This window comes from Equus quagga, chromosome 5 (genome assembly GCF_021613505.1).
Source record: "Equus quagga isolate Etosha38 chromosome 5, UCLA_HA_Equagga_1.0, whole genome shotgun sequence".
Lineage (NCBI taxonomy): Eukaryota > Metazoa > Chordata > Mammalia > Perissodactyla > Equidae > Equus > Equus quagga.
Genome location: NC_060271.1, coordinates 111,802,515 through 111,827,410, shown reverse-complemented (window position 1 = coordinate 111,827,410; position 24,896 = coordinate 111,802,515). Strand labels below are relative to the sequence as shown.

The 24,896-nt window shown below is 38.1% G+C and overlaps 1 protein-coding gene across 10 annotated transcripts in view; it reads left to right on the top strand.

Annotated features, from left to right (window-relative positions):
• The window catches only part of LTBP1 (latent transforming growth factor beta binding protein 1), a 383,440-nt gene that overhangs the window by 233,931 nt on the left and 124,613 nt on the right, over positions 1-24,896 (top strand). For 3 of the 10 annotated variants that reach the window (XM_046660943.1, XM_046660948.1, XM_046660940.1), the window contains 6 exons: positions 6,748-6,870; positions 13,152-13,319; positions 16,053-16,280; positions 18,470-18,492; positions 21,543-21,645; positions 22,122-22,220. In XM_046660943.1, the coding sequence (XP_046516899.1) occupies positions 6,748-6,870; positions 13,152-13,319; positions 16,053-16,280; positions 18,470-18,492; positions 21,543-21,645; positions 22,122-22,220 (744 nt within the window). The remainder of the gene's footprint in view (positions 1-6,747; positions 6,871-13,151; positions 13,320-16,052; positions 16,281-18,469; positions 18,493-21,542; positions 21,646-22,121; positions 22,221-24,896) is intronic. The other 7 variants (XM_046660942.1, XM_046660949.1, XM_046660944.1 and 4 more) reach the window with 5 other exon arrangements.

The window sequence follows — 24,896 nt, the reverse complement described above, 5'->3', positions numbered from 1 at the left end:
AATAGAAAAGGAAGGTTGGGAAATGTGTTTTTAGGCAGATCCCTTTTAGAAAGGCAAACATATGAAGGCTCAAGATCTAGAAATTGATTCCCTTAAAAGTGTCCAAGCCTGTGTATACCCTGAGGAATATGAGCATGTGCCTTCAGGGATATGTGTACCCAGTATGAAGCTGCGTCTCTGGAAGTTTAAGAAATACGTATGTCCTCTTGGAGAGTGAACACCTTCTTTATCTAAAGTAAGTGATTCCTATTAAATAGCCAAAACATCTGTCTGGCTAGGAAAAGTATTGACCTCAAGAGATATGTTTTCTGCTTTCAAGGGGAAGTCATATTGCTAAATTGGATGATGGAATTTCAGTCCATCAGCAAAAGCTGAATATACATACAGCAGAATCTCCAGAAAGCTTCATATTTTCACACAGTATAAAGATCTTCATGTACTATTCTCACCTTGTACCTAAATTCTGTTGCTTACTGGACGCGCTTCATTTCCTGTAAAAACTTGCGTCACTAAAAAGGCAGTAAATTATTACTCACTTTGTTAAACATACATATTTCCTGTAGGGGAATAGATACATAAAAGTGTGTTTATTTTCCATAAGGGCACTTCCGCTCTTCATAATATATTATGCATTAAATGTCATACTTCATGTGTTCCTTGGCATTTTCAACCCTGGCAACTGCAAGGTTGTTTTGAAGTCAGAATATTTAAGCCAGAAGTCCCCTTGGAGATTATCTGATTCAGCCCCTCTGTGTTGCAGGAGAGGAAACTTAGATCAAGAGAAATTGAGTTGCGCTAGGTGACATAATTTAGCATTCTAGTTACATCAAAATTAGGTCTTAGTGGGATATTTCTCCCATTAGATTTCCCCATTCCTCATTAAGCCTTTTCAAAACTATGACCTTAGACAAAATCATCTCTATAGAATAGGAATAACTATTCAAGTGTTGCTTACCATCCAGAATGGTTAGGAAGCTCCAGTGAGACAAGGTGTGCTATGTAAAGGATGAGGAGGAGGACCCTTGCTTCGTTGAACTAGATATTGTATCCTTCCCTAGTACGGATGAACTTGATATAGGCCCTGAAGTACATGGGAGGCTGCACTGAGCAGAGGCAATCTGTAAATGTTTTAATTGAGTGGAGAAGTATGTAAATCTTCATATTAGCTGTAACCTCATGGATTTTGCCTATTCTAAAGGGGCATATGGGGCAGTATGAGCTCCTCTCCTTGTTTCTTCTTTGATATACTTCTAGATTGCCCTAACACAGCAGCTCAGTTGGAGGTATGGAGATGAGTGACTGGCTCTACCAGAGTGCCAGCTCCTTCAGCCGTTAATTTTGACCTTCATTCTTTAACTCAGTAAGCCGTGCTGTGTGCAGTGGTTATACCATTCCTTCAAAGATTTCCTTCATAGAATTCCAGTTCTCCAGAGAAATCTGGTGGTCTACAGAGGGAGAACAAAGAATAGATTCATTTATACATTTTTTAAACTTAAGTGCTAAAAAATTTTCAATTTAATCAGAATACATGAAGGGAGATTGGCTGACTGTGTAAAATATGAGACTTCTGAAACACAATTATATTTGTCAAATCAGTTATTTATAAAAATTATAATCAAGTTATAAGCTTTTATTTGATTAAAAAATTGCCTTAGGAATTGAAGCCTGAATAGAATTATAATTCATAGTTTGCCAATCATGTTCCTTATAATTGTTAAACTTTGCTCTGATAATGTCTTCTCTTACTCCTTAAACTTCTCATATCCAGATAGAACATCTTTAGTTAACCCATATTTTGTTCTTAATGCATTTGTGAATCTCTAATTTCCTTTAGTTTATTTAGAAAGGCCTTAAAGAACATTACTTCAGAAAGTCACTTAGATAATTGCTCTTGTTTCTTATTAATTTCTGAGATTCTAAATTAAAAACCATGGGGGCTAAGTTTTTTGCTTGTTTCTTTTTCTTTTCTTTTCTTTTTTTAAGACAAAGGCTATAAACTTCCTGGCCACCCACAGTCCTCTCAGGAACAAAGCAGAGGATGGAAGTGACAAAAAAATAAGAATTCTTATCTAATTTTTAGATGTAAAAATTTTGCATATTAGGCATTAAAAATTTACAAATGGCATGCTTTTTAAAGTTTTATATGTGAGTTGTTGAAATCTCAAATCTGGAACATGATTTGACACAGAAACAATTTAAATCAGTGATTTTCAAATTTTTTTCACAAATGCCGTTTTATCATAGAAGCTCAGTATTTGAAGCAGATGCAAGGAACTGCCTTGCTTCAGTAGGTCTGCAGGGTGCCCAGGGCTCCAGGAACGGTCAGGGGATCACAGTTATGTCTGATGAATCATGTCAGGGTCCCCGTCAGACTTGGTGGTGCTAAGACTCTGGCCTTGCAGGTCCCAAACCATACAGCCCCAAACTCAGAGATTTGGGGGACCCAGTCTCCATTTTGCTTCTAGTTGAGCCTCCCATCTATGCTAAGGCCAAAGCACAGTCTCAAAGAAAGCAAGGGACTGTCCAGATGTAGAAGATACAGACACTGAGTAAAGTGAATGAAATCCTTCTCATGTAGCCAGCGTCCACCGCCACCCCATCGTTCCTCAGACAGCCTTACTTCAAAATGGTCCCTTTTGCACTTACAAACTCATAGACTCATCACCTCTGTATGAGTTAGTCTATGAGGGCTTTAATGACATTTTTGGCAAAACAATTCTTTCTCATGGAGAACTAACCACACTTGTAGAGTGTTTAGCATCCTCAGTGTCCACCCATCGTGTGTTCCCTAGTCCTTGTGACAACCCAAAATGCCCCCCAGGCAAGCATATACTCCTCTTTGAGAATCACCACTGATCCTCCCGGAGTGCTAAGAGGGAATCAGTCTTGCTGACCTACAACATTCTTAGAGATACTTAGATTTTAGAAGAGAATGTTTTTATATCCAAATGGCTAATAAATATATGAAAAGGAAGTGCAAATTAAAACCATAATGAGATAACACTACACTCCCACCAGAATGACTAAAATGAAAAAGACTAGCAGTAATTTGATGAGGATGTGGAGCAATTGATACTGGGAATGGGGATAACCACTTTGGGCAACTATTTGACAATGTTTATTAAAGTAAACATGGACCTTCTGTAGTGACCCAGAAATCCTATTCCTAGGTACACGCCCAAGAGTCATGAGTGCGTAGGCCTACCAAAAGACATGCATATGAATGTTCACAGAAGCATTGTTAATGATAGCTCAAAATTAGAACGGACAAGTTAATTTTGATATTCTCACACAATAAAATATAACACAGCAATAAAAGAATGAACTGCTGCATACAACAACGTTGATGAATCTCACAGGCATAACAATGAGTAAAAGAAGTCAGACAAAAGAATATATATAATATGATTCCATTTATATGAAGTTTAAGAACAGGCAAGACTAATCAATGATGATAGGAGTTAGAGTAGTAGTTACCTGTGGGGGCAGAGGTGTTGACTGGGAAGGAACAAGAAGGAGCCTTCTGAAGTGATGGAAATGTTCTAAACCATGATGTGAGCAGTGGTTACACAGTATGAGTACACACATGTATACACATATACACACATATATATACACACATGTGTATATGTAAAAATTCATTAGCTGTATACTTAAGATTGATACAATTTGCTGTATATAAACTAAAAAACTTGAAAAGTTAATTTCTAATTTATGGTACTTTAGAGAAAGCAATAAAAAATAGAGGCAGTTGAAGGAAACAGAAGTTTTTCTGGAAACTGTGAGAGTGTATCACGAAGGAAGGTCCATGTTTCTGGGGCCAAAATTAGGGGAGATGTTGTGCCAGTGCTGGTGGCACAAGCTGATCAGGATAGAAGTAATAGAAAAAGTCTTGCATGATTCTCTTTCCTCCTGGATTTTTTTGTTCTTTCCTGTCTATACCTGTAGTTATTGTTGTTTTAAATCTTAATTCCTTTCCTCTATTCCCGTGGCATTGTGGTCGAGGTAGTGGGCAATGTTGAGGCAAGTTGAGGGGGCATGGGAAAAGGGTACAAGGCCATGGCTGTACATCAGGTATTTATGCTTTGGAGGGAAAAAAACCTCCACCTTAACCTGGCAGCCAGCAGCGAACCTGGGATGGTACTGTCATAGAAGGTTTCCCAAGAAGGAAAAATTCTGGGTTCTAAGAGATGAACGTGGAATGTGTAGTGCAACCAATGAACAAGGATACAGGCTACTTGGAGAAAGAGGAAGACTAATAATCATGCCCTAGTGGGGATGTAAGGGGAAGGAGAAAAGTGGAGACTTTGTCCAGCCTTTTTGACCACAACTGGCTGGTTACCCAGGCTTGAGGTTTAAGTTGGGATATATGATAAGGGCCTCACTTGGACCACGTAAGCCCCAACTGGACTTGGCACTCTTCCTAGTCCTTCATGGTGATTTTCTTAAGGAGAATGAGTTATGGGGGAATATTTTGAATTATATGCTGTGCATAAATGTGTATTACAGCACAACACCCACTCTGATAAAGAATAAGATGGTCAGGTGCTGGACCATATGCTGTGCCAGGTGTAATCTAGCTCTACAGTTTCCAGCCGGATCCAAGTTGGAATGCTGTAGAATTTATACAATGAATATATATGTTAACTTGTCATTTGTGTTCCTTTGAAAATGTTCTATTATATCACTGAAATTAAATTAAAAACTGCATGTGTTAGATAAAATGCCTATACAGATATCTATGTCTACTTAGAATATGAAATATAAACAAATAATGATTTATTGAGGGCTGTGTTTGTCTTTATGTGACGATTCTGCTAATAATATTTTGCTACCATTGTATTCAATTTTAATTTAGAAAATTAGTGTTTTAGAATCCTTAATAAGTTTTACTAGAATTAATGATTGGAGGAGGTAAAAATATTATTTGAAAAAGAAGCACTAATAGGCAAAACTATTAAGCTTTGTAGGCCACACTGAATAAAATATAAATGACTATGAATTTTTCACTTTTAACTTGTCACATTCTATTTTTGATTTTTAATTAATTACCTTTGCAAATAACTCTGTAATCTTTTTAAAAGCACCAGATTTTTCTCTCTCCTCTTTCAAATTGTTTCGATTTCCCCTTGAATCACTGCCTTAATCCATTCAGGCTGCTACTGCAAAATACCACCAACTGGGTAGCTTATAAACAACAGATATTTATGAAGGAGACTACGAAGTCCAAGATCAAGGCAGCAGCGTGGTGGCCTTCCTCTTCCTGGTTCCATTGTGTCCTCACATGATGGAAGATCTGGGGATCTCTCCGGAGCCTCTTTTATAAGGCACTAATCTGATTCATGAGGGCTCCACTCTCATGACTTAAGCACTTCCCAAAGTCCCCACCTAGTAATACCATCACCTTTTGGGGTTAGGATTTCAGTATATGAATTTTGGGGGGACAAACATTTAGACCATAGCAATCACCATATACAGTGACCCTGAGTCTCTATTTCCAACCACAGTTTCCTCTTGCGTTTCATTCCCGAGTCTGCTGCTGCTGCTGGGTGTTTGTAACTGGCTCTCCCAGTGTGACTTTCAAGTGTAGAACTAATCTCTTCATCTGCCTCTTTCTTCCTCAGAACCTTCCATAAATCCAGCAATGTCTTTTCGTCTTTCTTTAGATTAGAAGCCTCCCAGGCATCTTTGACTCCTTTCTCTTCCTTTCTAGTATTGTGTTGGCCAAACACCCTGCATTGTCAATTGTTCTTTAAAAAACAAAAAAACAAAAAACTTCATTCCTTCCTGATTATTCTGACTGTCACCAACCTGGCTTGTCACCAGTCTCATGCTTGCATTACTCCTTCAGTGATCAAACTTTTAATCTCTTCCCACCAAAGAGAACGTGCTGGCCAGATAAATTTCCCCAGAGCCTGCATTTGATTATATCTTCCTCCTGCTCAGAAATCTTTAGTATAGCTCCTTGTTCTCAATAAAATTGAATCCAAACCTAGCCTGGCTTTAAGCAGCTCTTTTTCCAACCATTTACCTTCCTGAAACTTCTTTTCCAGCCAACGGTTTGACTCACAATTTCCTGAGCCCTCTTTCCTTCTCCAGTCTCATACTCCAGTGTCCACCCATGTAGGTCAGTCACCCCTCCTCCCCGTCCGTGCGGCTCCTCCCCAACTTCAACGCCTGATGAAGTCTTACCCTCCTCTCAGTGCTGCAGCCTCCCCTTACCTCTAACTTCCTCCAGTGGCTCTTACTGTCTATATAGGCAACTTCATAATTTAACTTCTTCAAGTTTATGACCTTTCTTCCAATTGTGATAACGTGAACTGATTTTTACTTAAGTTTTTACTTAGTTGTATGTGCAGCTAGACTGTCAGTGTCTCCAGGGTGGGAGTCTTCGCTTTATCTGCATGCTGTACAATACCTAACATAGACTCACACTAAAATGTAAGCTCTGTGAAGGCTGCAATTTTCTCTCAGTTTTGTTCAGTGGTAAATACCTGGTACCTAGAACAGTTGAGTACATAGTAAGTGCATAATAAATATTTGTTGTATAAATTGTAGATGTTCAATAAATGTTTATTCATTTGATTTTAGATCATTCACACTTGCTGCATTAAAAGTTGCCAGCATCTCTTATTTACTATAGCTAAGAGATGGTTATAGTGAAAAAGGAAGTGAATGCAATTTATAGCCAAAATCTGTTCAATAGGGCTTGCCTTCTTCTTCTAAAAGAAGTGTGTTTTCTTACAGATATTAATGAATGCCAGCTACAGGGTGTGTGCCCTAATGGTGAGTGTTTGAATACCATGGGCAGCTATAGATGTACCTGCAAAATTGGATTTGGGCCAGATCCTACCTTTTCAAGTTGTGTGCGTAAGTAACGACCACTTTTTATTCCTCTTTTGGATCAGTTGTTTTTTTCAGGTTGGGGGGGGTTATCCAAAAGAAGGGAAATACTCAGTGATCAACTGAATATTGTAAATATGCAGGAAACCTCATTAATTAAAATGATAAAGGGAGGAGGCCAGCCTGATGTAGTAAAATAAATCTATATTATGGCACCTTTGCCAAAATGCGTTTTTATTGCATTCAGAAAAATATAATAGCTAAAACTCAAGGTAGAGAACAAGCTGCCCATCGCTTCTCAGTCTTTTGGCTGAGGTCAAGTGTGGAGAACAAGCATACTGAGTAAGTCTACTTTATGAAGAAAAAGAGTTAATTAAAACTAGCATACATGAGAGATGGAAACAGTTTTTTCCTTCATAGTATTTTAAGCATTATTTAGGTTGCATTAGACTTTGTCCCAGCTTCTGTCTTTAATTAGTCCAAATTCTGAGTCACTGGTGTCTGATTTTTTACTGAGGTTTCACTGTACTTTCTTGGTTGGAAGAGTCTGGGAAATAAGTTACCAAGGGCCTGCCTTTCAGATTTTCTATTCAGTTCTAATTTCAGATATTCCAGTCTTTATCCTCAAAAAAATACCAAAATGTCCCTGCAGGTATAGTGTTTTGCCTTACAAATGTTGTCTCTAGGATTTTCTCTTGTACCTGGTAAGGGTGCAAATCCTCCATCAAATCATGTGTGCCAATATTGGTTCAGAAAATATGGTTTCACCAAAGAGACCCTCTCCCCCCAAAAACCAATCTAGTGTAATCACTGCAGATCACCTGACAATTAGAGATGGATGCATTTTAAATATAAAATTCTCACAGGCAGAATTTTTTGAGGTTACATTATTTTTAAGGTACTTATGTCCATTATTGCAAAGGTAAACTGCAGAGTTTTCAAGCCGTATGTAATTAAAATTTAAAAAGACAGAAATCTGTCAGGATAATTGTAAGAGCATTTCTGTGTTAATTTCTGTCTTGCTAGGTTTTTGTTTTCATTATCCTTTTTTTAATGTGGACTTGGTATATGTTAAGCTGCATCCTTCCAGTCCCCCGTTTTAAACTTGCCATTTGGTCAAGACGTGCTCTTCATGAAGATAGTATTGTTCGTTTTTAGCTGTGCGTCTCTCTCTAACTCTGTGCCCTAAGCTGAGGTCATAGACATAATGCAATAAAGACAAATGTAGTAAAATAAAAATGACAGTCTCATTCATTACTTTTAGAAGGGTTTGTTGAGTCTTTTGGAACATCGTTACTAATTACTACTCTTTTCCTTTAAAAACTGTCAAATGCAGATTAGGAAATTTTGCATGTAAGTTCTTTTTTGCGTGTACTTTTCACAGACAGTTCTGATCAGGAAGCAGACAGACACCTAATTAGAGGGCTTTTTTGGCAACTGGTAAAATTAGACTGTAAAATTATGTTTGCATACAAGGTACATTTGAAAACTGATGCAAGGATTTGGACATTTCAGGCCAAAAATCACATTGTTAACAATATCCAGATAACTTAGGGATAATTTCTGGCTGATTTGAATTACATGAGTAAACATTTTATGTAGTTTTATGATTTAAGCATAAAAGATTTTTACAGAGTATGGATATAGAATTTGTTGCGAATGTTTGGGGGTTTTTTCTCCCTTAAATAATTTGATTTATAGTCTGGTTAAAATTACTACATTGAAGGTTGCAGATTAGGTAAACTCGGAGAAGTGATCACAAAGTGTTTAATGATACTTAGACTAGATCTGATGTCTAGAATTAAGGGCAGACATCCAAATTTTAATAAGATTGTAGAAATCTGCCAATGAGATTTTTGAAACATTTACACATTTCCTTAGCATTTATTTTCACTGTCATTGCCCAGATAATACTGAGCTTATTAAACAACCATCCATTCTTATTTGAAAAATAAATAATTCAATTTTATGGTTCAGCTACAACAGCTGAAATGATAAGTATTAGGAGACGTTTGTTGCTAGTTGAATGTTCCAGTTTAGAGTTTGAAGTTAAAACCTGGGCTCTTTACCAGCGTTGAATGGGCAGATTTATTTCTCTTTGCTCTGAATTTACCACATGTAACATGACAGAGATATGTAGGGTGCCTTCAGGATTTGTGACTTGGATCAATCCAGTCTGATTTTTTGGTGAGCTATATTTTGAAGAAATCGATAGGGGAAGTCTGAAGACAATTGAGAAGAATTAGGGGAAAAGGTGGTATTCATAGAGTAATGGAAAAAAATATTGGCAAGATGGTGGTACCCGTGATAGTCATGGGGAAGTAGCAGAAGAAGACCGGTGGTCATGCATGCTTGCACACACACACACAGACACACAGACATTGAGCAGTTATTGCTTAAGATTTGGAATATATGTTCTTGAGAGGTATAGAAACAACCATGGATAGAGCAGTTAAGCTAATGGAGGAGACTGGCCACATTTGCTCAAGCAGCATGAATTTGGGGCATATCTAGGCCATAAAAGGCGTGGCTGACTCTGTGAACTCAAAGAAATGCACTTGGCAACAGCTGAGGAGCAACGGGAAGCTCTCTCTCTTCTCCAGTACACCGAGGTGAACACCCTCAGAATTCCTTGACTCCAGCCAAAGGTTGCAACCATTTCACGTTCTCTCCTTGTCCGCTCTCTGTCCTTGACTTAGCCAAGCTAAAAGAAGGAAAGTAGGAGGGTTCTGGCATTTGCTGCCTCTGACCTCTGTGTCTGTGGCTCAGGATGCTTTAGCTGCACTCTCCAGACCTGCTCCTAATTATCTATGGAGAAAGGTGAAATTTTAGGATTTGTCAGAGCTAATCCAAGAAAAGTATAATAACCTTTGCAGTTGGAGTAGGAAAACTTTCTGAGCAGCAATTAATTTTCTTCAGGAATTTAAGGGCTCCAGGATGAGTGCTACAGAGGGTGTATCCATAGATTCAGTAGAGAAAGGCCCAGATAAAGGAATTCTGAGCCTGGATATTTGCTGTTTTATGGTATTCTTGACCCATGGACTTGGTGCCAATTGACAGAAACCGAGGGTTATAGAGATGTGCTTGGGAACTTCTGCATAACCCTGGAAATCATGAGAAGAAGGACAAATCCCTTCTAAAAGTCAGTCATTTTTATGTACATCATTTCTTTTGAATTTTCCCAGCATCTTTGTGAAATATGTATTATTCTTACTTTACATTAGGAAACTGGAGCTAGGAGAGTTTAAGTAACTTCTCAAGATCATACAGCTAGTAACTGACGTTGAGACTTAAAACTGGTTTTGTGCCTCCAAATTCAGGGTTCTAGATCATGGGTTGACAAACTGTAGCCCATGGGCCAAATCTGTCCCACTGTCTTTGTAAATGAAGTTTTATTGGAACATAGCCATGCCTGTTAATTTACATAGTGTCTAAAGCTGCTTTCATGCTACAGTGGCAGAGTTGAGAAGTTGCACCAGAGACCTTATGGCCCACAAAGCCTGAAATATTTATCATCTCATCCTTTACAAAGAAAGTTTGCTGACTTTTGGGCTAGATCACTGTTGTTCAATAGAACTTTCTTTGATGATGGAAATGTTCCGTATCTGCAGTCTGATGTAGTAGACACTAGTCACATGTGGCTAGTGTGACTGAGGAATTGAGTTTTAAATCGTATTTCAATTAAATTTTATCAAAGTAGCAGCATGTGGCTAGGGACTAATGAGTTAGATAGCGTAGTTCCAAATCATTGTTTTACAAAGCTGGTTGGGTAAGTTACTCCTCGATCTTCTCCTTTCCCCCTAAAATAGGCTTTCCTTCCTGACTTGCTGGTTTTGTCCATGGTGACATTGTTCTCTCAGGCAGTCAGACTGGGAGCCTCTGTGTCAGCTTTGACTCTCACATCTCCTTTGGTCTCCAAGAAAGTCGTTAAATCTTCATAATCTATCTTACACCTTTTCTTTTCTTTCCACCTCCTCTGTGGCCATCTTAGTTTAGGCCCCTAGCGTCCCTCGCTTGGTGGTCTCATAGCATCATGGCCTGGAGGTTAGACAGACGTCTGTGCAAACTCACAAATAATAACTGTAACAACAAAAACCAGGACAATAATGCCATAATCTTCACTGCACACTTAGTGTCAGGCACTGTAATGAGCACTTTATATGGATTATCAAATATAATGCTCACAAGATCTCTATGAGGTTTGTATTGCTATTCTCCCTCTTTTCGAAATGAGGAAATTGAGGCATGGAGAAGTTAAGGATCTTTCCAAAAGTTACACAATCTGTAAGTGGTTGAGCCCGGATTTGAATCTGGGTCTTTCTTACTCTACAAGCCAAACCTTTAATTGGGAAGAGGAAAATGGTCTGAGTTGACAGGTGCAAGTCATTTATTTAAGGAACGCTGCCATTTAGTCTCACTTGCCACACTTGAATAGATGGTCTAACTCTGCAATGACCCTAGAATCATTGTCTTTTTTTATTTTGGTTCTCCCAGAATTTATTTTTAACAGCCCATTTCCCAAAAAGGATGCCTAGTGGTTCTTAATCCACTAGGAAAGTCATCTCTCAGACTCCTCCTGACAGCTTTAGCTCTCCCCACACCTGCATCCAAACACTCACGCCATAGGGATTTTAAACTTTAAAGGGATGAAACTCTAATGCAGAATTGCATCCAAGAAATGAATGAGGATATTTGAGGTGTCCGGGGGACAGGGAATGAAGACAGACTAGCACGGGAGGTTAGCTATATGCTATCCTCTCAAGTCTTCTATATTTTTCAACTTCTTCTAAGTATCAGGTTATATCTGCTTAATGATATGTATCATTCACGTTTTAATTAGTTAGAGCAGCATGTCTTTGAAAGTATCATAAGGGTTTATTCTACAATCCTATAATTAAGTATAAGTTGCTTGCTACACCAGCAGGGAACCCAAATAGGAGAACCATAGCATCTTCTTTTTGTGTTTTGTAATTGAGTCACCGTCAACATTGGCTATATGGTGAAGACTCAAGACTGTACTTGGGTACAGAGCTATGTGTGTATTACTTTTGAAGATTTCTCTTTCATCTGTAGCCAAGAGCAAAATATTTGTTTTCCTGACTCACTGATGTGGCATTTCCAGTAGGTTTAATGCCTCTGAGATGTTTTTCCCTCTATATAGAGTACCTGAATTTTTTCACCCTAATCTTAGCAACCCATCTTGCAAAAAATACAATCTGAAAAACCACTGTCATGTATGAACCTGTAAGCAGTGTTTGTGATGGCTCCTCAGTACTCTAGCCCGTACCCATTTCTATGTATTCTTTAGAAATCTTTTGGCAATATTTTTTTTAGTATAGCATGAGACCTTATGACTCAATAGAATGTATAATCATGTGTACCATATTTTAAATAATAAATGTAGTATACTAATGAATTATCCTTTAAAACTAGCCTTCCAACCTGTGGTTAAAGACTCAGACAACAGAAACACCAATCTGGCATCATTGTAGGTAGCATATTGTTTCTGGGTTTATGTGTAATGAAATAAATAGAAATGCCATGAGAGTCATTTGAAATGTTAGTCTTACCTGCTAACTTAGGGTAGAAGAAGAAGGATTAGGATTTAGGTGTTGGATGAATATAGACAGGTGTGCTTTTGCAGTATTTTCTAAGGGCTTGAGCACATCGGCTCCTTCTCTGGTGTGCTGTCTGGCTGGACCAGGGGTTTTGCATGGCATTGCAAGTCAGAAGCCGCTCCCTGCCTCCCATTTGTTCTTCACTGGCCTTAGGGTGAGACCTGATGGGGCTCTGCAAGCTCTCGCTGTCCTCAAAGTGAGAAGAGAACAGCTGGCTTGCAGCATCAACGATGTTCACTTTCTCATTTTCCACCAGCATCAGTAATGTTCAGTTCCAGATTTTCCACAGTGCCCGCTTGTTCAACAAATTCTGCCCTGGAAGTAGCTCTATGATGACTAAATACAAGAAAACAAAGGCGGTAGTGATTCTGATAATAAGTGACTAGGTTTGTTTGGGCAGCTGGATTTTGGTCGAAATTGTTTTGTATCACTTTATGTGCACATACCTGATCTAATCCTTGCTAAAATAGAAGAAGAGACCGGAAAAGGACAGGGACATTTGGTGCCCTAATTTTGAAACTCATTTGGTAAACTGACTCTAAATCAAGAAAGGTGATGCCCTAAATCTAGATAGATTTATTCTCAAGTGTGGTTTCTAATCCAGACTTTAAGGTTCATTTTGCTATTACATGAAAAGTCGATCTGGTTTTTGTTTCCTGGGTGACATCAGGCCTTATCTCTCTACTTCAGCGGATACCCCTGTGGTCTCTGAAGAGAAAGGGCCGTGTTACCGACTTGTCAGTTCCGGAAGGCAGTGTATGCACCCTCTGTCTGTTCACCTCACCAAGCAGCTCTGCTGTTGTAGTGTGGGCAAGGCCTGGGGCCCACACTGTGAGAAATGTCCCCTTCCAGGCACAGGTAAGACATGCTCAGCTGCAGGCTCACATTCCTTCCCAGCCACACAAGTACCCAGGACGACTTTGGCAGCTTGGGTTATTTTCACTTTCTGGCTTTAATTTTAGTTTCTAATAATACAATGTGTTTTTATCACTTTTGTGGAAACCATAAACATACAAGGTTGACTCAGTGGAAAGAATTACATGCAAAGAGATTTTTCCATTTCTGTGTGACATTAGACTTCCTTTTGAATGTTAAGAAAAGCCGTTACATGTTATCCCTAGCTTCTAGAACCCTAAGTCTGCTGCTTAAAAGTATAGAGAGAGACCTGAAGGCCCTCTTGGGCCCTGCACTTTCCTAATGATTGACTGCTCACCACTTGTATAGTAACTACACTTTGTGCAGGTTGACTCATTCGCTCATTTATTGAACATGTGCTTGTGAGGTTCTCTTATGAGCATTGTGCTTAATTTCTCCAATTGGAAATGGGAGGAGTTATATTCACAGTTGAATTTATGCTGTAAAGATTAAGAACTCAAGCGCAGATCCTGCCAAAGCCCCTATGAACTCCTGGTGGGAGCTGAATACTAAGGAGCTGATTGTTTTTTATCCTTCAGTCTGGTACATAATTGCCTAATGCCCTGAAAGAGTAAATTATTTCTCCTAGTGCCTTACTTCTACCAAGGAGTCACCAACTTCTCAAGCAGGGTCAAGTAGAGTTAAATGGAAGAGAAAGAAACATACCTTGCAAATATGGGTATGACGTTATCAAAGGAGCAGTGGCCCCAATTTCACTGGCATGGGATGGGCATAAAAAAATCTACTCAGTTGCTTATTTGATAAGATGCTTCCCACCTTGGGAAGTGCATTAACTCTCACAACACCATTTAATGTCTTAAAGCTGTAACTTACACTGTAACAGACAGGGTTTAAATATAAATTGAAATATCATGATCAACCTTTGTTGATGGTTAGGATCAGAAAGGGCTGGTAAGGCAGAGGATAGTATAATGTTCATGGTATTTTGGTAGACTGGATAATTTTAGACGTCTCCAAAAGACCCTAGTATCCTCCTGTGGGATCTGATCCACTCATTATTAAAAAGGATTAATCAATGAAATAAATGATCGTTATAATTCATAGACTCATTTGTCTTTAAGTTCAATTTTTATAGCTTTGTAACCCTTACGTGAAGCATAAATCAAAATGGTCAGTGTGACGCAGAGAGACTCCTCCATAAAATACAATAACTAAATTTGGAAATAATATTAAAGATAAAATTCTTGCCCTTAACCAATTTTTGGTCATATAGTGATTGTCATAAAAGTAATATTTAGTTCATTAATACTTCAAATATTTGATAGGAAAACATCTTTTCTTCTGGAAACAACTATTGTTTCAAGTGAGAATTGTATTTCATAGTTAAACAAAATGAGGTTCCACCATTTAATGTGTGATCCTTAGAAAAACAATATTTTAGCATGCTTTAAGGAGACGTTTAGAGTTTCCTTTTTACTGAGAACTAATTTTAGGTCCAGAACATTCAATAGGAGATCTCAGTGGAAGTGAGAAATGACTTACTTTACTTTCAATTTCAAAAGCAGAAGTAAGAAAGTTGACCATAAGTTCCTTGGTGTCTGCATTTGGTGACTTGCCTCCAACACCAACACCAAAGGGATTAGGTGGATTTTTCCTCCTTAGGCCACACACTGCCTTTTCTCCCTTGTCTTACCCTTCACTTATTCCTGGCGATTATACAATGGAGGTTGGCAAATCACATGTGCCCAGTCTACTTTTTTTTTAAGTGTGCAAAACCACTTTCCTGGCGAGGAGAGGAGTTCCAGGGCACAGAATATCTCCTTGTCCTCTGGATAATTAGACCAGCTGGTCATGGTCAGGCTTTGGCCCACTTGTCATCCCTTTCCTTGAATATTAACTACATTCTGATTTGGCATGTCCTTTTGTTTCTTGCTTTCTGTCCATCATCTTGTTAGCATGTCTGAACTTCTCTGGATTCCTTCTTACTATCCAGAGAATCTGTCTTCAAAAAACACTTCCACTTTTCAATCCTTCTTAACCAACCTCGCCATGTTAGCTGATAATACTTCATTCTGGCTGAGTCCTTTGGGTTCTTCAGCGGGAAACAAATTATGATTTCAACACCCTGAATAGTGATTTCTTTTTCTTTTTTAACTTTCTTGCTAGTCATCTAACTTAGATGTTACTGAATTCATTGTTAATAACTAATGAAATTACAGCAAAGCAGGAGGAAAAGAAGAAAGCCTGATTTTTGCTGATATTACACACACACCCCATGGGATATATATAATATATATAGTATCTTCTATACATAAAAATCTCTTAATATATTACATATATACTTTATATATGTAATATATAATGTGATATATAATATTAAATATAAAATATATATATGTAATATCTCCTAATTGGTTGCTGATATATATAATATGATACATAAATATATGCTCTATGTATGCTATATATGCTATATATATAATTCTGTTAAGGAATTAACAGATGGGAGAAATGTTTAATAAAAGAAAGGGTTGGTTTTTTTCTGTAAATATGCAAGTTTAACAGAAATTCAAGCATTTTACATCTGTTTTTGAAGTTTTTAAATGTAACTATATTAGTGATGATTTATTAAGAGATATTCATCATGATATTTTCCTCTGTATAAGTTTGCACTTTTAGATTTTTAAAAGGAATATTTTCCCATCCCAAATCTAGCTGCTTTTAAGGAAATCTGTCCTGGTGGAATGGGTTATACGGTTTCTGGCGTTCATAGACGCAGGCCAATCCATCACCATGTAGGTAAAGGACCTGTATTTGTCAAGCCAAAGAACACTCAACTTGTTGCTAAAAGTACTCATCCTCCACCTCTCCCAGCCAAGGAAGAGCCAGTGGAGGCCCTGACCGTCTCCCGCGAACATGGGCCAGGAGTGGCGGAGCCGGAAGGTGAGAATGGAAATGGATTGTGGACCTAGCCTTGTCTTGTGTGTCTTTGGTTTTCCTGTTTATACCTTTCTAGAACAGGGTTTTTCAGCCTCAGCACTATTAATATCTTGGGATAATTCTTTGATGTGTGGGGCTGCTCTGTATATGGTGGGATGTTTAGCAACATCCTTGGCCTCTAACCTCTAGATGCCAGTAGCATTGTCTGCCTCCATTTGTTAAAACCAAAAAGGTTGTCCAATATTGCCAATTGTTCCCTGGGGAGAAAAATTGCTCCTACCTGAGAACCACTGCTCTAGAGTAATATGTACCCAGTAGTGACAATATTCCATGCTAATCGCAGGATATTGTCTTGCTGTTTGGGGGCTACTTTTTCTTTGTGTTTATTCCTGGAGAGTGCTTTGAATACTTCAGGGAATGGCCCAAATTCATTTCTGTGTCTAGAGGGCCATTTCATAAATATTTACAAAGTGGAATCCGCAGGCTTAAAAAAGTTAAAGCATCAACTGAGCTTCCATGAAATAGAGTCCAACAGGCAGTCGGGGATAATGGGAAGCAAACTGAAGAAAGATAGGAGAGTCGATCAAAGGGATCTTGGAGATCACCTGGTGCAATCCTTTCATTTACTTTTTGAGAAACCTGAGACCAAGGGAGGGGCATGACCTGCCACATGCCATACAAAGAGTATATAATGGGTCCAAGGAGCACATTTTTCCAAGGAAGTGGTTAAGGACTTGTACTCCAGAAGCAGTCTAGAGACAGTTGACTTTGACTATCTCTCTGGCATTCAGAAAAAGGGATTATCACTTTCTGTTTCTTTATATAAACCAGCATATCCAATACTTTGAATATCTTTGTTACCACAAAAATCCTCACCCCAGATAGAGGGAATAAAAATCTTATATTGGTATAGAATATATATTTGCTCTAATAAAGCTCCTGTTGGCTTTTCACAGTTGATTCTTGGGTCAGAATTCAGGGTGCCCCTTTATGGATTTTCTGAGGAGAGAAGGTGCCCAGGTTAGTGGAGAGCTGGAAGTTTGCAAGGCTGCCTTCCTGGTAGAGAAGGCTTTTTTGGGGGGGGGCTCTGAACCTTTGTGTGTTCCAGCCTGTTTTATTCCACTCTCACTTGCTGCATTTCTTCCTTGGTTAGGCAGAGCAGATAGGATCTCACCTAGAATTGACAGCATTGACCAGTTTGCTCCTATACACTTGGGGTATCTTGGCCAGATGTTTGCAACTACTCATCCTCTGCATAGGCAGGAGGAAAGGGACTCTGGTCCAGATTCTGCCTCAGATTCTTGGTGATGGGTTAGGCAGGATGGGAAGGTTAGTTGACTTTTTCCAACCACAAGAATATTGCAGCAGTGGTAGCAAACTGGTACCCTGATTGCTTTTAGAAGTTAATGCATCTACCAAACCTGTATACTAAAGTTTATGGAGACTCTGACTCATGAGAAAAATCCCAGTGAATGTTGACCAAAGCCTTGAGGACTAATGCTAAGGACTCATTAATGATAAGTTGTTCTAAATACAAAAGCATAGCCATACCACTACCACCCCACAATAATGTTATGATTGTGTAATATATGATTTATTAAACATATCAATGCTAATCTCTAATTGGATTTTATTGGTTTGTGATTCTTTTTCCTGATTGAATTAGCTTATGTTCCTAAAAATGCTCACAGGGCTTAATTAAAGATTAGTTTGCATCAGGAATGCAGCACCCATTCTTATGTCTCTTATTGAAATAAGTGACTTTCTTTTTTAATATTAACATCAGAAAGCATCTCAAACAATATACATTATGTTAAGGATAAATATGTGACCAATTAATGAAAATGTTTGTTTTCTGAGATAAGGGAATTTCCACAAAATTGAGATTAGGCATAAAGTAATGTCCCAGAAAGTATTGCCTTCTTTAACTGTCTTAGTTAGTGAGAGAGTTGAAAAGAACTTCTCACATCTGCCGCCTGAGGTCCTGTGGTTGAGGAATGACATGGATAGTTCTTCCCTGTCAGTCATGTGTGATATTCTCCAAAATGGTAAATGACCATAATTCTGCATTTGGTTTAGTTTGATTCTTAATCCATATGGAGAGATACTGGACTTTTATTGATTTTTAAAAGTTGAAATATTATGTGATGGATTGTCTTGTGCTAATGTACTTCTTTCTTTTCTGGTTTTAGTGGCAACTATACCCCCTGAGAAGGTAATTTATTCATTGTTTGCAAGTCTTCTTTTTTTTATCCTCAAAATGATTTTCTTTTAGAATATGGGTGAGTTTTTTTAGACTTAAATACAGTAATATGTCTGTTCATCCTTTGATTTAAGGAAATATAGCATTCATTTATTTAAGAAATATTTATTGTGCACCTGATATATGACTGGTACTATTCTGAATGCTCAGAAAACAATAGAGAACAAATCAGACCAAACTCTTTGTTCTCATAGAACTTAAATTCTAGTGAGAGAAAGCAATGGGACTGCTGGATTCAGGGACTTACACAGAATTCAAGGAGTCGACTCATGGTCTGGACCATCTATAGAAAGAAAGGTTCTGGCATGTTTATGTAATTGTGTATTCTTAGAGTGCATACATACTGAGTGACGTACTTCTTAATTCAACTAAAATTTGACATGCATATTTGATTAAATTAGAGTAAGAACAGGGCTAACCCTTGAAAGTTATAATCTAATACTGGAATGGTTTTTTTTAGAAATTTTAGAGAAATTTTTATTAATCTGTTGGTTTTTGAGCAGAAAATGAGACCCATCAATTGTGAGATTTACTAGCAGGAAAGAGAGAAATTTGTTTAGTCTAAGTCCTATTTATGTAATATTGTTCATTGTCTGAATCTTGCTTTGATTTTTTAATGATAACATAAAAATTAAGTAATTATTAAATGTTTATGCATTTATATATCATTCATTCAGTTGACAAAATTGCAGTAAGTATTAGAATTTAGATGGCACACATATGTATTTAAATTATTATAGTTTTTAAAACTTTAGCTTATGGATATGAGATAGAATAACATAAGTGATGAAAGAATCCGGAAAAAAATGAAGTTTGATTTTAGAGTGATAGCACCCAACAAGGAGGAATGTTATGTTATGTTGATCCAAAAAGAAGTACAACAGATATGCGTATTTTCTGTGCACATTTGCAGCTCTTGAATAGCATATGTAAAGATCGGTGATGCACAGTAATTTGCCATTTTGTTGATTTTGAATTTAGTTCTGGTTGATATGTGGGAGGAGTCATTTAGTGTGCACGTGGGCTGGCCAGTTCCCTGACAGCCTCGTCTTATCTCAGTTTTGTTCTTCTCTGTTTATGATTGACTTTATGGTAACTCTCATTAAGAATCTGAAATATGGCATGAAAATTTTCTTGTATACTTTTAATGTAATTTATTTGGAGAGGAGGCAGGGGGAAGAATGCAATTATAGTCTTTGTGGTCTTGACTCCTTGCAGAGGTCTCATGATATGAAAGATTGGTGATGAGAATGCAGGGTGGTCCAGGGGTAGGAAATTACACGTGCAAAGGTGCAATGGGGGAGAGACAGCAAGAGGGCAGTTACGGGAGCATGAGAGACTTAAAAAGAGACTTGGGGCTGCTTTAGAAGACTTGGAGCGCCAAACTGCACTTGCAATCAGTGGGGAAATACCTGCTCCTCAGCTGGACCCCACTTGTTGAGTGAAGAAGTAGCATTGATTAGGAAGTCTGCTGCCCCATGCTGATGGGGGGAGTTCTCTCTGTAAGCTGCGAGAGCTGATTCACATCTGATCATGGTCATCTCCTTGCTGACGATGACCATGGGTTGTAGGGAGTGGGTGCAATTGAGACTGATTGAGGTCATCGTTCGTAGGTAATAGAAAGCTAGTCTATATTTTTAAGAAGAGAAAAAAGTAATAAGTGCTCAGTATTTCTAGACAATGAATCACAGCAGGATTAACTGAGATAGGGAGAAAGAGGAAGCCTGAGAGGCCAATTAGATTACTACAGTAAACTGAGAATGAGTGAGTGAGGCCAGACTAGGGTAGTGGGGGCTATGGGTATGGAAAAGGATGAACAAATACAAGGTATAGTGCAAATGGGCAGGGCCTGGACGAGGACAAATGAGGGAGGACTAAAACGTGACTTTAAACCTGGATGGATGAATGTCTGTGGCATTGGCAGAAATGAAGAAGCTGGAACAAGAGCCTGGATGGTAGGAGGGGATAGACTTGAGCTATTTGTGGAATATCTAAATGCAGTTAGCCTGTAAGCACTCATGCCTACAAAACTAGATCTTTGACAAGATTCTCAGGCAGGATATCTATTTTGTAAAAAGCAGAAAAGGTGATAATTAAAGATAGGAGAGAGGGCAAAAGGGAAACAGACCCCAGGGGAGTGAGCTTGTTGGAAGATGACAGTAATTAAAGCAAGAAAGGGAGGGTGTATGTGGAGTAACTTGATGAATACTTTCAGTGAAGTGATGATAGGAGAGCTCTGGCCTCACACTGGTGTGGGTGAGGTCACAGACCCTTAGCTCACCTGACTGCTGAGTCTCCGTGAGCCCTAAGGAGCTGTAACTGGAACCTGAGCCTTGGATGCCACTCTTTTTCTTTGCTTGTGGTCCAGGGGACAGGACCACGGGACGGGAGTGGGCAACAGGACACGAGAGGAAGCCTGCATGCTCCTCCAAGTCCCTGTTTTCCTGCTGCTCTGCTTAACTACCACTATTCTGAGAGCTGGAGGTGTAAAGTTGTTTGATGTGAGGTTAAGAGAGGCCATAATGACTGACTGGCTTAAAATATCTTAATGTATCGTGTGTTATGACACATCTGCTGTATCTATTATTTAATCTTCCAAGTGTGGCTCATCCTCTTACTAGAGCAGAGCCGCATGTGAATGAGGTGATGGTTTAGTTCTCCTTTGGGGTTAGTTTTGCCTTGTTCCAGACTGAACGTGGGCCCCTGAGCCAAGGCATTTGTTTCAAATGTCTGAAGGGACCTTTTGCTTTGGGCCCCTGGGAGATGAGTGAGGGTGTGTGCATCGGTCGGCACTGCTGGGAAGACTCAAGGACTTGCTATAGTAGTGGCACAGCAATAGTTCACAGATATTTTTTAAATTTCGCAGTTGCACAGGTTTTTGTCTAATGTCCTGTGATATTTCTAAGAGTAGAATTAAATAAAAATAGTAATATGTGGAAACTAAGATTTCTACTTTCAATTCTCTTTCTTTCTTTCTTTCTTTTTTTAATACAACCATCCAGGAAATACCTTCATTGGATCAAGAGAAAACCAAACTTGAGCCTGGTCAACCCCAGCTGTCTCCAGGCATTTCAACTATTCATCTGCATCCACAGTTTCCAGGTAGCCTGTGTTGATCTGTGCAGTTTATAAGAGTATTCTGAATAAGAGAGTAAGATAGGAATTTTTTGTCTTTGAATTTAAAGTTTAATAAATCATTAGAATTTGTAAATGAAGATACACTTAAGTATATTAATATACTCATATGATGCTAGTATGAGCACAGATTTATAATGGTAAAAAGAAAAGTTTTCCACTATTTTCTGTGATCAGGAGTAGTATACATTAGAACATTATTGAGGGTCATCATTTGATGAAGTGTCATTTTTCCTGGCTTCTGAATTGTTCTCAGATACTCTTGCTAAATATTGAAACTGGGGCTATAGGTTAATACCACGAGCTCCAGGGACCTGAAACGGTACTTAATCTCCAAGAACTACTGTGGCGTGCTATTAGACTAAATTATGCTTGCATTTTGAAATGGGATCTCAATGCACCTAACAGGCTTTCATTTTCTTTTTATCCCCTCCTTCCTCCTATAGTAGTGATTGAAAAAACATCACCGCCTGTGCCTGTGGAAGTAGCTCCTGAAGCTTCCACATCAAGTGCCAGCCAAGTGATTGCACCTACTCAAGTAACAGGTAGGTGCGGGATTTAAGTTACATAGCCTGCGGAGGGGACATGGGAATGGACTTCATTTTAAATGCAGGATCAAAATTGTATCAAATGTATGAGATTGCTCATGGCGGGATTAGTCATAAGAGCAAATATTTGGAAACAATCTAAATAATTGTTAAAAAGGAGGAATTGGGGCTGGCCCTGTGGCCAAGTGGTTAAATTCGCTTGCTCAGTTTCTGCGGCCCAGGGTCTCGCCGGTTCAAATCCTGAGAGCGGACATGGCACTGCTCATCAAGCCATGCTGAGGCAGCATCCCACACAGCGCAACCAGAGGCACTCACAACTAGAATATACAGCTATGTACTGGGGGGCTTTGGGGAGAAGAAGAAAAAGAAGAAGAAGTGAAGAAGAAAAACGAGGAGTGTGTTTAAATAAATTATGATACATAGGCAGTGGAATATCACATAGCTATTAAAGTAATGTTTTAAAAGAATATTTAGTGTCATGAGGAGGAGATACTTATGGCATAATAAGAAATACAGAACACATTATAGTGATTTCAGTTTTATTTTTTAAATGTTTACAAACAGAAAAAGAGAAAGTGCATTAACGTGTTCAACCATTGCCAGTTAGTAAGATCATTGATAACCCTTATGTTCTTCAATATATTTTTTATATATTTTCAAAATTCTTTATAATAAATTATTTTAATCATTAGTGACAAATTATAAAAATTTATCATAATTTGAAACAAATCAACAGCCTAAAAGTTAATATCCTTAATGTTTGGTGAGCTCTTATAAATGAGCAATAAAAACACCAATAGAAAAATGAAACAATATAATCAGATAATTAATAGGAAAAAAAATACTGAGAAACATAACAGGAAAGTTCAACTTTAATAGTAATCAAAGAAATGCAAATTAAAATAATTCTTTATTCTTATCAAATTAGTATTTTTACTAATGGAGGCTTCATACATTGCTGAAAGGAACGTAAACTGGTTCAACTTTTCTGGAAAGGACAAACTGGCAATATGTATCAAGAACTTTAAAAATGTTCAGAACTTTCGACTCAGTAATCCTATAGTGAGATATGTAGTGTAAAGAAATAGTGTCTGCAAAAACTGTGATACTGGTTTATATATAAATGGATACTTACCATAGCACCATGTATGAGAGAAAACGATAGAAATAACCTAAACATTTAACTACAGGGAATTAGATAGTTATGTTACATCTCTACATTGGAACATTATGCTGCCATCAAATATAGTATTTTTGAAGAATTTTTATTAAAATCTAGCAGAAAATGGTCACAAAATAGTGTTCTATACAAGATGAAGTATATAAAAAATGAAGGATATAGAGTATTATACCAGTTATACCGTTATACCATAACAAAGACATGTTATATACATTGGGAAAATGCTGGAAAAAAAATACGCCAGATAGTAGCAGTGATTATTTTTTGTAGTAGGATCTGAGAGGTTTGGAGGGTGTTGTAGAATTTTTTCTATTTTCCGCATATTCCATGGTGGACAAATATTTTTAGAGTCAGAAAGAAAGATCACCAAGATGACTCACATGAGCTTAAGTTCAGGGTGAGGTTGGCGTTGTCTGAGAGGAGAAGCTAATGGAGGAGTTTGCAGCCTCCCTTAAAATAGTCCTTCCTCAGAAACCTGATATGCATCATTTTTCAAATAGAAATATGCTTGACATGTTAATTAGCTGGGTTGTGGTGACCATTTCACGATATATACATATATCAAAACATCAAGTTGTATACCTTAAATACGTAATTTTTATATGTTAAAAAATACACAGTGGTATGTAATTAAAACATATACAATATTTTATATGTTAGAACAAAAACTTTTAGCCATTTTCTCAAAAATGTAGATGTAAGTTCTCTTAGACATTTGAGTTGAGACAGCAGACTGGAGAGTGTTTTTCAAAAGCACCTCTGTGCCAAGGTCCCAAGGTGAACTGCACTTGCCTGGGGAGTGCCGAGTCACATCGTGGACTCAGCAGTGTGTTTCACCGAAGTCACGGATACCCTCAGGGTGCGCCTGCGCCCAGCGCCACAGCCTTCCCCCACAGTTACTGCATGGCAACTGCTCTATGGTTTTACTATTAATACTGAGTAAAGTGATATAGAAATGTTAGCTTTTCTAAGTATGTCCAGAGTGATACAATGAAATGATAGTGATTTTTTTAAAAAATGGCCATGGCTAAAATAGTTACTCTCCATTCTCAAGTCATTAATCCATCTACCCCCTTTATTAAACACATCTGTAAGAGACTTGCTGTGTACTGCAAGGCCTACAAACGTGGAATACACTATCTTGGTCAGCGAGGAACTTCTCATTGTTCACCACAGTGTTAAAAATAAAAATTGCAGAGTGACCATGTCGTTCACCGGTTCTTTCTAAATGCTGTATTTCTATTTTCCCATGTGACAACAGACTTTAGTTTTGTGCCTTTTTAACAATGACTAACTTAATGGACAGACCTCTTGTGAACTAATTTTGTAAAGGTTAATGAAGTTTGGCTAGATAAATGCAGTTCCGTCACTGAAATGCAGCTGTGTGAGGAATGACAAATTGAGGTAACTCTGCTTCAACTGAATTACAGAACTGATTGAAAAGAATGAAAGGAGTGGTGCTATATGAAGTTGTTAGAAAACAGCTTAATTTG